This window comes from Rattus norvegicus, chromosome 7 (genome assembly GCF_021556685.1).
Source record: "Rattus norvegicus strain SHRSP/BbbUtx chromosome 7, alternate assembly SHRSP_T2T, whole genome shotgun sequence".
In the NCBI taxonomy this organism is placed as follows: Eukaryota; Metazoa; Chordata; class Mammalia; order Rodentia; family Muridae; genus Rattus; species Rattus norvegicus.
Window position 1 is genome coordinate 51,859,490 of NC_141540.1, and position 15,080 is coordinate 51,874,569.

The window sequence follows — 15,080 nt, forward strand, 5'->3', positions numbered from 1 at the left end:
TTAATAACTTATTTTGCAAAAGGTTCACTGTCACTTTTAAAGGCTTCAATGGAACTTCGTTTCCATAGAAACCAGGAAATATATTTACCAGGAAAGGATTCATAAAAGGTTCTTGAGTATTCATGCACATATTTAAGTATTTTCAGCATATTGCTTCTTCCTTTTTTCTTTTCCATAGAATGTTTTGATTCAAGAATCAGAAACCTTCAGAAAAAATCTTGAAGAGTCCTTACATGATAAGGTATTATGAAAACACATCATCTTATTCACCTAGATGAATATCATATGAAATAAATGTGATAGAAATAATTTTGTGTTAGACTTTAAAACAGTTTTAACTCATTATAGCAACGCACATATTTATGTAGAAATTGAACAGTTTTTAGCATTGAACACATTGCAAACCAGAACTCTGGAAACAAGTCATGTTATATTAATCACTATTAAATCACTATTAATCAATATTTCTACTAATAAATATGATTTTGTTTTGGATCACATTTATTAGATACATTCATTACAGTTTGTGGAGTTATGGAAGTTATTTCTGAAAAATAATTGCTGTTATGTGGATTGTGTTATTAAGAATTTTCTAGCATATTCCCACTTCAGGGGTAATTGAGAACTGAAGAAAAGAAGCATACACTATGAGCAGTGATTCAGAATGGCAGAAGTCAAGGGCCAATCCAGGGAAAGTCCCGAGCCACACGTGGTAACGATTTCAGTACACTAATGATCTAAAGGAAACTTCAGGGGTCTGGCAAGTGACTAAAGATTCAATCAATCACATAATCTGGCAGACCTTCTAAGAGCAGAATACATATCATGGCTAGAAGTGCTTGTTAGTTTGGGGGATGTTACTCATATGTGTGATACTTTGAAACTGAAGAGGAGATTGGTGAGGCCCAGACATTCAGGATGGAAGAGATATGGTAATAGAGTGACAAAGCACAGGTAGTGAAATCTTTAACGAGGTGATAGTAACATGTAGTTTTTACTTCATTAGCCTTGTTCATTAAAATTTCCTTTAAAATGTCAGCTTAGTGTACATCCTCTAGTTGGGCATTGGAAACACAAAAATGGATAAAGGAAGAGAAGTGGGAGGGCAAGGAAGGAAAGAAAGGAACATAAAAAAGAAATAGAAAGGCTGTAAAGAAGAAGGGGGAAACAAAGAATTAAAGATCTGGCTGCAGTGCAGAGATAGAGAAGAGGAAATTGGGACAGGAAAAGTAAACTTAATAATTTTACAGAGGGCTATACAATGTTACAATAATTTAAAAATAATAACCACCTAGTTCCACAGCCTGGATGCCCATACTCTGACATACATCACTATTGCAGGTGTTGCTAAAAGAATGCTTTAGTACCAAATGGTTAATAGAGATCATACAGAGGGGACAGTATTTTAGTAGGCTCTTAGACACATTTAGTGAGTCCAAGTGGAGGTTAGGCCTATGGAATAGCAGGGCGGATGCAAGTATGGGTAGCTAGATGAATCATCAGAATTTTGCTGGAAGTACCACATGTTTAGTGAACTAGTTCTGACCATATTGTGAATTTTGGCCTTGATCCTGTTATGCAGTGTTAAGTTATTTAAAGTTCCGTGTGCTTCTGGCAAGATCCTCAAAACCTACTCCCCAGCACCTACACAGTCCTACAGCTTCCAGCAGTCTACCCAGGCAACCAACATTTCAAGTGAGCTTAAGCATTAATCCCTGCTAATGTCAATCTCCAAAAAAAGGGTATTCCTAGGCCAAACTTCATTTTTGGGTTATTATATCATATGGCTAAACACATTCACTGACCTTAGAATATCTATACTTATTCAAATGTTCACTAAAGTTGCTATGATCATAAACCACCATGAACAGTATCTTCTGCATGTCTTCCTTGTTTATTTTTTAAGTGATTTTAATCTTTGAAATTTTAACACCATTTCCTGAATGAAGTAAGTCTTGTTCAGTCCCTGGCAGGCTTATTTGATCTCATGTAGGTCAACGCCACTATTAATTAAACACTTCCTAATTTTGACCGCTACTGAGCATTTTTCCAAGAAGAAGATGGTGTGTTATAAGGCCAACTCATGTTTTCTTCTGGACACTTAAAAGTTCTGATTTAACATGTTGATTTTTTTCCACAGTGTTACCAAATTAGCTCATATTTACATATATCAAACACCACTGCACTGCCACTTAACCTGGCCACGAAGACCAGCATTACCATTCTGAGTAAAACACATATAGCCCTCCTCATAAGTAAACATGAATAGTGTTTACTACTGTACATTAATAATGAAATTAGGTAACAAATAAGAAATTATTTTTCTGTTTTTTTCCTTTTATTGGATTTTTTTATTTACATCTTAAATGTTATTCCCTTTCCCGTTTTCCTTCCGGAAACCCACTCTCCCATCCCCCTTCCCCCTGTTTCTATGAGGGTGCTCCCTCACCCAACCACCTACTCACTCCCACCACCCCACCCTGGCATTCCCCTACACTCTAGCCTTAAAGCACATATTTATTTGGCTATCTGTATGCTTCAGAGTGACGTGCCAGCAGAAGAATCAGTGCTTTTTCCAGTCATTTTTCTTTTATTTATTTACTACTTATTTATTTACTTATTCACTTTACAACCAGCTTATTGCCCCCTTCCTAGGGGTTTATTCCCACAACCCTTTGGCCCATCTGCCCTTCCCTTCTCCTCTTAGCCGGTGCCTCTCCCCTGCACCTGCTAAGTACACTCCCCCACTCCAGTACAAGTCTATTTGAGGCTAGGCACATCTTCTCACATTGAGGCCAGACGAAGCAGCCCAGCTGGAAGAACATATCCCAAGTACAGGCAACAACTTTTGGGATAGCCCCTTGCCCCAGTTCCAAACCCACATTCAGACCAACTGCATATCTCCTATATATGTGGGGGACGCCTAGGTCTAGCCTTCATATGTTATTTCCTTGGTGGTTCGGACTCTGAGAGCCCCAGGAGTCCAGGTCTCCAGTTGACTCTATTGGTCTTCCTGTGGGATTTCTAGCTCTTCAGAGCCTTCAGTCCTTACCCAAACTCTTCCGTAAGAGTCCCCAGCTCTATCCATTCTTTGTCTGTGAGTGTCTGTATCTGTCTGAGTCAACTGCTGGGTGGAACCTCTCAGAGGACAGCCATGCTAGACTCCTGTCAACAAACATAAAAGAGTATCATTAATAGTAATTGGGAAATTGGTGCATGCCCATGGGATGGGTCTTAAGTTGGGCAGGTTGTTGGTTGGCCATTCCCTCAGTCTCTGCTCCATCCCCCACCCCTGAATTTTTTGTAGACAAGATAAATTTTGGGTCAAATTTTTCCGTGTGGGTTGTTGTCCCTATTGCTCCACTGGAATTTCTGCCTGGATACAGGAGGTGGCCTCTTCACATTCAATATCCCCAATGCTGTGAGTGACAGCTAAGGTCATCCCCATTGATTCTTGGGTGCCTCCCTTATCCTAGGTCTTTGTTTCAACCGTTTTACTTTACTGATGTGCCTTTCAACCCTGATTTTTTTAAAAAAAAATGAAATTCTTCACATTATTGATTAGGGATGTCCAGAGGAACAGAACTGATAAAATGAGAGCATTTATTAGAATGGCTTACAGTCTGTGGTCCAACTCATCCAACAATGGCTGCCTATCAATGGAAGGGCCAAAAATCCAGTAGTAGTTCAGTCACAAGGCTCAAAGTCTCAGCTGGTCTCCAGTCTGGAATCCTGAAGAAATAGGCTCCTATAACAGTGAGGAATGGACTTGCCAGGGATGGAGAGAAAGCCTACAAAGAGTAAGCAAGTCTACCTCTCCCATGTCTTATATGTAGGCTGCCATTAGGAGAGGTGGCCCAGATCAAAGGTGCATCTTCCCACCTCAAAAATTCTGGATTAAAACTGGGTCTTCTCACTTCAAATAAATTAATTAAAAAGAAAAAAACTTCCTCATAGGTGAAACCAGCACTTGGATTTTAAGTAAATTCCAGGTGTAATTAAGTTCACAACCAAAATAATAGTCATCATACTCAGTTAGTTCACACCAATGTATTGTTTAATTTAAAACTACGTGATTTGCTTTTGTAATTTAAATGCCATATCTATAAGTAATCATGATTTTAATAATCTCACAAATTTGCAAATGTTTAACAGGGAGTTTATTTCTGTTGCTGAGTTATTCATAATGAAAGGTAAACACAAGTATATTTTGTGATTACATATATCCAATGTCCTTTAATAAAATTAAATCGTGTTCTTTTTTGAGTATCCATTTATTTGCCATAATTGAATGCTGATACATGGGGTGTAACCATCATCTAATTACTTTTTTACTTTTAGGAAAGACTAGCAGAAGAAATAGAGAAGTTGAGGTCTGAACTTGACCAAATGAAAATGAGAACTGGCTCTCTAATTGAACCAACTATATCGAGGTAATATTCAGTTAAATGTTTATTTTGGTTCAGCATCAATGTAAATTCTCTTATATCTTAATGTTTTCTTTCATAAAATAAGGGTCTCATATTTCTCAGAAGAGATTGCAAGAATTTAATCTAATACTCTAGTTTCTGAATTCAAAGATGATATCCAAATTTAGAATTCCTTTTTGAAGTAATTCTATCAAAATATAACTGAAAATCTTTTGTGTTCTGTGTTCAAGTGTACAGTTCTACATGCATAAAAATTCTTAAATGAAAATTCAGAGTACATAGCAAATTGCATTGTATTTCAAGGATTTATTAGCCTTTTCTTTTTTGTTTTTATTATAATGTTTGCATATAATATATATTGACTATAGTATAGTTTCCTTGTTGTTATGCCTCCTAGTTCTTTTTCACCTCCCCAACCTCTGGATCCACCCCTGTTCTGTCTCTAATTGCAAAGTAAAATGGCTTCTAAGAAATGAAAATATATAATATATTTAAAAAAACAAAACTAACACATCAGAGCAGAATAAAGCAAAGAAAGAAAAAGTAAGAAGCAGATAAAATGGCATATTGTAACACTGTGGTGTTATAAGCACTGTGCAGGGGCACCACACAATCTATATAACATATATTATGTTCTTGGTAAAATAAATGGTTACCTAAATTCCGTGTTTCAAATGACTGGGTAAAATCGAAACTAAAACTTTCTGTAGGATTGGCCGGAGAGATAGCTCAGTGGTATAAGAACATTTATTTCTCCTGCAGAGATAAAGATTCTTTCCCTGGAAAGTATGTGGCTGCTTAAAACCATATGTCACCGAGATCTAGGGGATCAGACTGCCTCTTTTGATTTTCATTGGTAGCAGGGAACTACATGGGACACATAAATATATGCAGACAAGACACTCGGATATATTCAATAAAATAAAAAACAAAAATTTCACTAAACATTCTTTTGCTCTTTTCAGAAGAACTATAAATTAACACAATATTCAATAGTTGACTGCTTTTAAATTTAGAAAAATACAGTCCTGTGGTCACAGAGATACACAAAATCACGTACATGACTATATGTGATATGTGCTCACAAAGTGTGGGAGATATAGTGATGATACTGATGATGATGACAGGGAAAAGCTATTCAAATACCATAGGAGTCAATGCATAGAGCAACCGCTGTCTAATCACATCAAATGTATCCTAGTATTTTCACATGCCATGTCTATATTTTTCATATTATGTCTCAGAAATAGTGTTGGAGAAATATAGAAAGTTCTATTAATATAGTGAGGTTTCCTGACTGCCTGACATCTTGGCATTCACCTAAAGAAAGCGTTGTTGGGTCCATAAAAATCATCATTTAAGGGAAGCAGATTGTAGGGAAGACCATAGATGTGAGGGTCCAGATTCCTATACTGTCTGCTGTTTGTCATGGGAAATAATTTTCATTTACTAATTCTCACCATAGATTTTTCATATAAGTATATACAATAATATATCCAGGTTACCACACAAGTTTTCTAAATGAATTATATTAGAAAAAATGTGTTTTATTGCACAGCCATATAATAGGTAAACATTTATAAAGAATGGGTAATAGTTACATTGTTGATCCAGGAAAATCATTGCTTAAATGAATTACAATTTTTTAAACTTAGACTTGCTAATTCTCTCTTATAGTTTTTGTGTAAAATGATTTGAAAATTTAATTAGAATTAGTAGAGATATAGTCTCTGTCTTCTTTTGTTAGGAGACAAGGTAAAAATTGTGACAAAGTGTACAGAGGTAAGCAGTAACTTTTACAGGAAGATTGTTTAGTTCCTTTCTAGATTGGTGTTTGCTCAAATGTTTTCTCTAAAGGTCTATTAACCATGCTGCATTTGCCAGACAGGTATACACTAAGAGCTCCAGCTGTGATTAAAACAGATGCTTCTGGAAAGGAGACAGGGAAGTGCTATGTCAAAGGCTCTTGCAAAGATGAACTATGAAGAAAGCTGGAATAGCATGTGACAATTGGACACTTAAGCTGAAACTCAAAAGAATGCTAGACATAAAAACATGCTGAGACTATTTCAACAGAAACCCTAGGCTGTCCAAAGGGTCAGAAATGAAACAACGTGTAAGCTAGTGGAGGAGTTGAATTAGTTGAATGAATTGAAGGAAATGTCAGTTAAGCTGGGTGGAGGAGGATGGGAAGGAATAAATAGCTGAAGTGAATCTTCAAACTAGGAAATCCCAATTTTTACAGACTGCCATGTGACCTTGGGGTGTTATAAGCACTATATTTTTTGTGTGGGTTCTGATTTGTTCCATCAGTTTTAAAATAATATAGAATTCAGGGAAAACAAAACAAAACAAGAAAGCCACTTTTAAAATGGCAAATTGTAATGTTAGACACTGCACTGTGGTGTCCAAACAACAGCCATTGGTGGTATATTCCTACGTTCCTTTGAGGTAGGTGGTTTGTGGACTGAAATTCTATCCTTTCACCCATTGTCTCAGGAGAACTAGTGAAGTCTTCACCATGTGGAAGGCACTAAAATTTTTAATCTTTATGTTTATAAAATGTAGTGGTCTATCCACCAGACTAAAATAAAGAGTTATGGTATTTCTGAGTATGGCTTGGCTGGTTTATTTTTATATATGACTCATTTACTATACACAAGTTGATTTTCAGTTTGTGTTTATTGCTATAAGAATATTGTGTCATCAGTTTGCAGAATGATTCCTCATTTCATTTGATCTCATTAAGCGTCCGGTAAAACAAGGTCCTCCTTAAGTTATATCTTCATCTGCCCCGGCATCTAACAGCCTGAGCTCATCTAAGTTTTATAAACCTTGACAAATATCTAATAAGTGCTTATCTCTAATCTCAAAGTGGGTGATGAGAGGTGGTATCTTCAATCAGCAGGAGCCCTGAGTCGAACAGAAAACACCTCTGTATCATGGATCTGGGATTTCATTTTATAGGACAGCATGAGGTTGCTTTTGTTATCATCATGATGATTACACAAATAAATCGACCTTGCTGTAAATCTATATACAGACAATGTGCCTGACTATGTTTAGATTACAGTATAGTTTATTACCATGTTTATTGAAAATGAGTACGGTGATATTTTCCAATAGTAATTTTCCACCTACTTCATCTCTAAGCAAATTGCAGCACCAAGTGTGATTACCAAGATTTGTCATCCTCTTGAACAATGATTTACTCAAAGCTAAAATCCTAGCCATTTACTAAAATGAGATTATTTACTGTAAAATGAACATATTACTGTTTCTCTAAATTGGACAACAGAATATTGCACATTGGAAAATGCTAATATATTTCTCTATAATCGATAAAACATAAAAGTTCCGAACTCACAAGTTGATACATTTTTCAGTAAGAGCAACTAAAAATTTTAAAATATACAAACAAATATTCAAATACACACAAATAATGAAAGACAAAATCAGTTGACTTTGACCATTAATGTTAGCATGTTTCATTGTAGTAAAACACTAAAAGTAATAAGAAACAAGGTCATAAGTGTAGTCTAAAATGGAAAAAATGCACCTTACATTCAAGAATGAAATTTACTATATCACCTGATACACATGTCCCACAACTTGACAAGAATAACACTGTTCTTTCCAAAAGTTTATTTGCTTGAGAGATTCTGATTTATTAATAATTTAGAAGCAGGTAGTTGCAAATTTAATTTATAAGACTCGATCTTATTTTTTCTATTTTTCAGAACTCATCTAGACACCTCCGCTGAGTTGCGGTATTCAGTTGGGTCCCTCGTAGACAGCCAGTCTGATTACAGAACCACTAAAGTAATACGAAGACCAAGGAGAGGCCGCATGGGTGTGCGAAGAGATGAGCCAAAGGTAATTGCTTTTCTTTCAGCATTAGTCATTTTAGCTAAACCCAGGACGCCATTCTAAATAGAATTTCTACTACAAGAGAAGCCTGAATGGGGACAGTAATTTATGTTAGTTTTGTTGGTAGAAAATGATGCATTCTAAAATTAATTAATGGGTAATATGTACTAGAGCATTCCACGTACTTATTTATCTGCCATTATAAATTGTGTGCAAGTTCTATACCAATTTCAGGAAATCCAAGATTGAGGCACTGAAAGATTTAGTGTTCCACATTACAAGGCTAACACACTAATTGATTCAAAATTGGAACTAGATGTAGACAGTGCCATATATAGTGTTTTAACCATTATGTTGTGTTGCCAGACAAGTGGACATTCTAAGGACTTGGACTCCTGAGTACCGACATTTTTATTTTCTCTAAAATTAAGAATATGATTTGTTAAAATTACTATATTTAAAACATCTCTTTAAAATTTCACACAGAATTTTAAAAATACCTGTGAAATCTAATTCAAAGATAAACTGCAATTCTGTTCCTTTAATCCATAACTTATTTTTATTTACTTTTTAAATTTCATATATGCATCTATATTTATATTATATCATGTCCATCACTGGCTCTCTCCGATCTGCCTCCTCTCCTATCCCCTCCTCCCTCTCAAATCCATGACCTCTTAATTATTATTGTTGCATATGTATATGTGTATATACAAAACACCCCGATGAGTCTGTTATTCCATTATTACAACAGACCCAGGATATATTTTCTTAAGACAGGTCACCCTCTTTACAAAACACGCAAGAAATATAGAGAGAGTAATGATGATAAGGAGAACATGAAAGAATAAATTTCAATTTTATGAATACTATATTTACTTTTATTGGATATTTTTTACTTGCATTTCAGATATTATCCCCTTTCCCAGTTTCCTATCCATAAACCCCCTATCCGCTCCACTCCCTGTCCCTCTTCTATGAGGATGATTCCCCACCCAACCACCCACCCCTTCCCACCTCCCAGTCCTGACCTTCCCATACACTGGGGACTGGATCAAGGGCTTCTCCTCCCACTGCTGCCCAACAAGGCCATCCTCTGCTACATATGCAGCTGGAGCCATGGGTCTGTCCATGTGTACTCTTTGGGTACTGGTTTAGTCCCTGGGAGCTCTGGTTGGTTGATACTATTGTTCTTATCGGGTGGCAAGCCCCTTCAGCTCCTTCAGTCCTTTCTCTAATTCCTCCAACGGGGACCCTGTTCTCAGTTCAATGGTTTGCTGCTAGCATTCGCCTCTGTACTTGCCATGCTCATGTAGAGCCTCTCGGGAGAAAGCTATATCAGGCTCCTGTCAACATGTACTTCGTGGCATCAGTAATACTGTCTGGGTTTGGTAGCTGTATAAATATGGGTGGATGCCCAGATGGGGCAGGATCTGAATGGCCGTTCCTTCAGTCTCTTCTCCCAACTTTGTCTCCATATCTCCTCCTATGAATATTTTTTGTTCCCCCTTTTAAGAAGCACTGAAGATACATTTATAACACTCTCCCTATTCCTTTTCTCCCTTCAACTCCTCTTGTATCACTTGCACTTATCCTCAAATTCAGGGCACCTTAATCATTATTGACATATGCAAATAGGTGAATTTTATAACTGTAACCTGCTGAGGTGTGTGCATATTGTTCAGGGCTGATCTGCTGCGATTGGAGAAACCATCAGAACACTTGTTCCAAGAGAAGACTCTTCCTCCTTCAATAGCCGTTATTTGCTTGTAGCCCTTCATCAAGGGCTTAGGGCCCTGTGGGATCTCCCCCATCCAGACTGCCATGTCAACTGGTACTGTCCCTGGGAAGTTTATTTATGCAAACAATTTTTGAGGTTGATGGGATATAGTTTCAACTTTTAAGTCATGTTTCTGTTGAATCAATAAAGCTGCATGAGAAGCAACAACGTTCCTCTCTGCCCTAAGTATAGTTTTTTCACACAACGTTTTTAAAATATACTCAAAATTCTGTTTCTTTTTTCCCTTAACAAGATCTTAATGCTTTTGGTAGACAATTAGCATAAATAGGTAACATGTAAATTAATCTGTCACAGTAGCATAGAATTGTGGAAAGCATGGAGAATATAAAAGAAAAAATAAAGACAAGATAGTCTCAGTTCTTTCTTCTTACTTTAAGAGAAACTAATTTATGCTCTTTCATAACAAAATATTTCCTTAGCACAAATTATTAAGTTAACAGAAAATCTAAATGTCTACTCAACTGTATCAGTTAAGGAAATATTGTTCATTTTTTATATTAATTTGCCATTCACAACAAAAACATAAACTACTCCAACTAATTTTTGAATATTCTTTAGTTTCATTCATTTCCTTTACTTTTTCCTCCTCTGGTCTCTATCAAGTCTATTTACCAATTTATTTTCTGAAATAAACTTACTTGGGAAACTAAATTTCTCCTTAAAAGTATTTCATAACACAAATTCTTCTTCAGGCGTTTAGTCATTAATTCAATATACCACAAAGCACATTTTTATCTTCCACATAATCTTGAATGTCTATAGCAGTGAAATTAATTATATTAAGAGCATAAAATTCTAGGGCCTGTCTATTGAGATCAGAGTATGCAAAGTAATTGATCTATCAGTTACTCAAAACTCCCAAACAGAATAATACTTAAGTTAACTTTAAAAACTTAAACCATTAAAATGACTGTGTTTTCATCAAAAGGTTACTGAGTGTGTAGGTGAACAGGGCCGTAGAGGTGAGATCATGCAGTTTTCCAATATTTATAATAATATTTTACTCAGCTTACTACGTAAATTAAAAAAAACAGTTATTATACAATGTGATTCCTAACAATGTTAATATGTTCATCTTTTATAGGAAAAGTGTATAACTAATCACTGTAAGAAATGATAATACTTGAGTTTAAATGAGGATCGTTGAATTCTGAAAAAACAGTTGCAAGTATGCGAGCTTATAAACAATTGCTATTTTGAAAGCTGTTGGCATATAAATGATATGGAAATCTATCACTTCTGTTCCTGCTGAAACATTGATTTAAGTAAACAATTAATTGCTTCCAGTTCATAGAATGTCAGGGTAGATTTTATTGAATCTCAATTAAAATATTACTTCACAGTCTGCTTTTGAACAGGCAGCTGTGAAGGCATGCATGCACGTTCTGATGTTGCTCCTGTGGCTGTCAGTGTTCTGATTTGTTCTGTAATACGAGTATCTTAATTGTTCATTCGCCATTCAGGTGAAATCCCTTGGGGATCATGAATGGAACAGGACTCAGCAAATTGGAGTACTAGGCAGTCACCCATTCGAAAGTGACACTGAAATGTCAGATATTGATGATGACGACAGAGAAACGATTTTCAGCTCAATGGATCTTCTCTCTCCAAGTGGCCATTCTGATGCCCAGACGCTAGCTATGATGCTTCAAGAACAACTGGATGCAATCAACAAAGAAATAAGGTATCAATACTTATGGTATCAGGAGCTTAAAAAACCTTAGTACTTTATGTGTTTCTCAAACAAATAGGCTTAGCATCTCCTGGTGCCTCGTTGGATCTGCAGAATATCAGAAGTGGGTTAGTAGTCTTATACAAACATGTCTAGCTACATTGTTTTAAAACTCAGAGCCAATGAAACATATTTTTATATGAATTATTTCATGATAGAAATGACAATAGTTCATAATTACCTCATATACAGAAGAGATTATTTGAGAGGAAAGTTCCATTATGCAACTAAAGGTATAGCCCTTGACATTTCAAGTATACACCATAATAATTAGAAAGAAAACTAAACCGATTTTTCGTAATTGTAACCCGTCATTCCATGAGGTTTAAAGTTGTTCAATCTCAAAAGAAAATGGAAATGCTTGATTTGAAATAAAAATCTCACAGTACTTAACTGAGTATTTACTAGGTGAAATCTAATTGCTATTAAGTGACCTCATATTGAAAAGACTTAACTCTCGGTCTTCTAGGCTAATCCAGGAAGAAAAGGAATCTACAGAATTGCGTGCTGAAGAAATCGAGAATAGGGTGGCTAGTGTAAGCTTGGAAGGTCTGAACTTGGCAAGGGTCCATCCTGGTACCTCCATCACTGCTTCTGTTACAGCTTCATCACTGGCCAGTTCATCTCCCCCAAGTGGACACTCAACGCCAAAGCTTACACCAAGAAGCCCGGCCAGGGAAATGGACCGTATGGGAGTCATGACCCTGGTATGCTTCTGTGTCCAGAGAACCTGGACTTGTCATAGTTACTTGTTCTTTAGCTAATACTCCTGGATATTTCCTCTCATCTGAATTTCTGTGCATTTTGTTGTTTATTTGCACATGTAAATAATGTGCAAACTTGTTTAATACCAAAGCCATTTACGATGGGTTTTAACACTGAGGACTTGTTTGACACTGAGAATGTTTATTCTTTTTATTATTATTATTAATTTTATTTATATACATTTCAAATGTTATTCCCTTTCCTTGTTCCCCTCCCAAACCCCCATTCCATCCCATATCCTCCCTGCTTTTATGAGGGTGTTCCCCCACCTACCCACCCATTCCCTCCTCACCGCCCTCACATTCCAATAAGCTGGCTCATCAAGCCTCCACTGGACCAAGGGCCTCCCTACCCATTGATGCCAGATAAGGCCATCCTCTGCTACGTATGAAACTGAAGCCATGGGTCCCTCCATATGTACTCTTTGTGGTTTAGTCCCTGGGAGCTCTAGGGGGTCCAGTTGGTTGATATTGTTGTTTTTCCTATGGGTTTGCAATCCCATTCAGTTCCTTCAGTCCTTCCCCTAACTCCTCCATTGTGGACCCTATGCTCAGTCCGATAGTTGGCTGCAAGCACTCTGGAAATTAGTCTGGCAGTTTCTCAGAAAATCGGACATATTACTACTTGAGGACCCATCTATACCACTCCTGGGAATATACCCAAAAGATGCTCCAACATATAATAAGGACACACGCTCCACTATGTTCATAGCAGCCTTATTTATAATAGCCAGAACCTGGAAAGAACCCAGATGTCCCTCAACAACGGAATGGATACAAAATGTGGTGCATCTACACAATGGAGTATTACTCAGCTATTAAAATAGAGATCCAAGTGCACATCAAAACTTTGAATGACTTAAACCATGAGTATCTTTTATCAGATGAAAAATTACATCAGTACCTTTATAAACATAACTAATAGCAAAAATTATGTACTGTAATGCACCAAGATAAAAATGTATAATTTTGTAACACATACCTTCTATAAAATCTTCTCAAATAAGCAGCACCACATCTTCAGTGTTTTTATGTTTCATATTGATAATCCACAGTTGTTTTTTTACATTTGTATATTTAAGTTATGAAGTACACTAGAAAGAACTAAAGGCAAATAAATGGGCCACTTGTTAGAAGTAATATAGGGAAAATTCGGATCAATTTCACTGAAATGACTAGTGCCCACTGCAAGTTGGGGTCATTTAATTTCCATCACAGACTGAGGTTAGAGCGAACTTTCTCCATGAAAACATGAGATAGCTAAGGCTTTGAAAGCATAGATAAATTGCCTGTTCTAAAAAGGGCTAATTAATGAAGTTGAATTTTCCTCAGATTTACTTAACTTCAAAATGATTTAAGTTTTTATTCTTGACACCAGATGAAAAATTAAAAACATTGCAAAAATGAGATAAAATACGGTTTCTGTAATGAATATTAAAATGGTAAAATTCCAATGAAAGTAGGACACTCCCATGGCAGAAATAAGTTGAAGTACAAATAGATAATACACTCTGTAAAATATACCCAGCCATAATAAAATGGAGGAAAATTAATGACACCATAGAGTCACCTGAATTTTCCGCAGTCTGGTGAGAAGATCTTGAGTTGACTGTAGAGTACATTCTGTCCACATGCACACTTGCATATGCCCTGAATCTGGAGAGGGAAGTTCAACTCAATGTCTAAAAGTCAACAGGGATTGTTCTTAAATAATGCGCAATATAGTTAATAGCTAAAGTATTTCATTTTCACAATTAATTTATGAAACATAACTGTAATTACATAGATCTATCTAATTTACATATGTATAGAGATACATATATAACTCTTACCATAAGAAAAACTGTCAAATAAGTAAATGAAATTTTATTTTATGCTCAAAGGATTTTAACTCATCACCATGAACCTTGTTTTGCAGTTTAGATATTATTCTTCATCTTTAAATTGGTAACTGAAACAAAACTATCTATATGGATTTAGGACATTGCTTATATTAAAGACTATAGTTAGGAAATGTCTAAGCAATAAATAAAAAGAACTAAGAAGAATTGCCTTCTTCGATTTTCATATTGCTTTGTACTCAGTAGGAGCCTTTATATCTAAAATATTTTAAATATATATACAGGAAGACAACAAATCAGAATAATAATTATCTAATGACAACTCACCTCAATAAAATATAGCTCAAAAATTTTGTCAATATACTGAATTATACTCATCAGGTGTACTGAGATATTTTATGCTCTGCTTATTTGGAAATCTGGGAAACATTTCTCTATTCTTAGTAACTAAAATTATTAATATCTCTGCACAATATTTATAATTAAATTATTTTCAAATGTTACAGTAAAAATCTTGGGACATAAAGCACAATATAGGTAGTATTTACATCAGGCATACTTTGGCAATATGTGATGCTCTTATTTTTTTATTCTTTTATGGTAAAATATTTTGCTCTTTAAAATGCATTATTAATGATAATA

At 35.7% G+C, this 15,080-nt stretch overlaps 1 protein-coding gene across 42 annotated transcripts in view; it reads left to right on the forward strand.

The window, feature by feature from the left end:
- The window catches only part of Ppfia2 (PPFI scaffold protein A2), a 474,268-nt gene that overhangs the window by 387,329 nt on the left and 71,859 nt on the right, over window positions 1-15,080 (forward strand). For all 42 annotated transcript variants that reach the window (XM_087557891.1, XM_087557895.1, XM_087557873.1 and 39 more), the window contains 5 exon segments: window positions 179-241; window positions 4,342-4,433; window positions 8,171-8,306; window positions 11,565-11,785; window positions 12,303-12,540. In XM_087557891.1, the coding sequence (XP_087414017.1) occupies window positions 179-241; window positions 4,342-4,433; window positions 8,171-8,306; window positions 11,565-11,785; window positions 12,303-12,540 (750 nt within the window).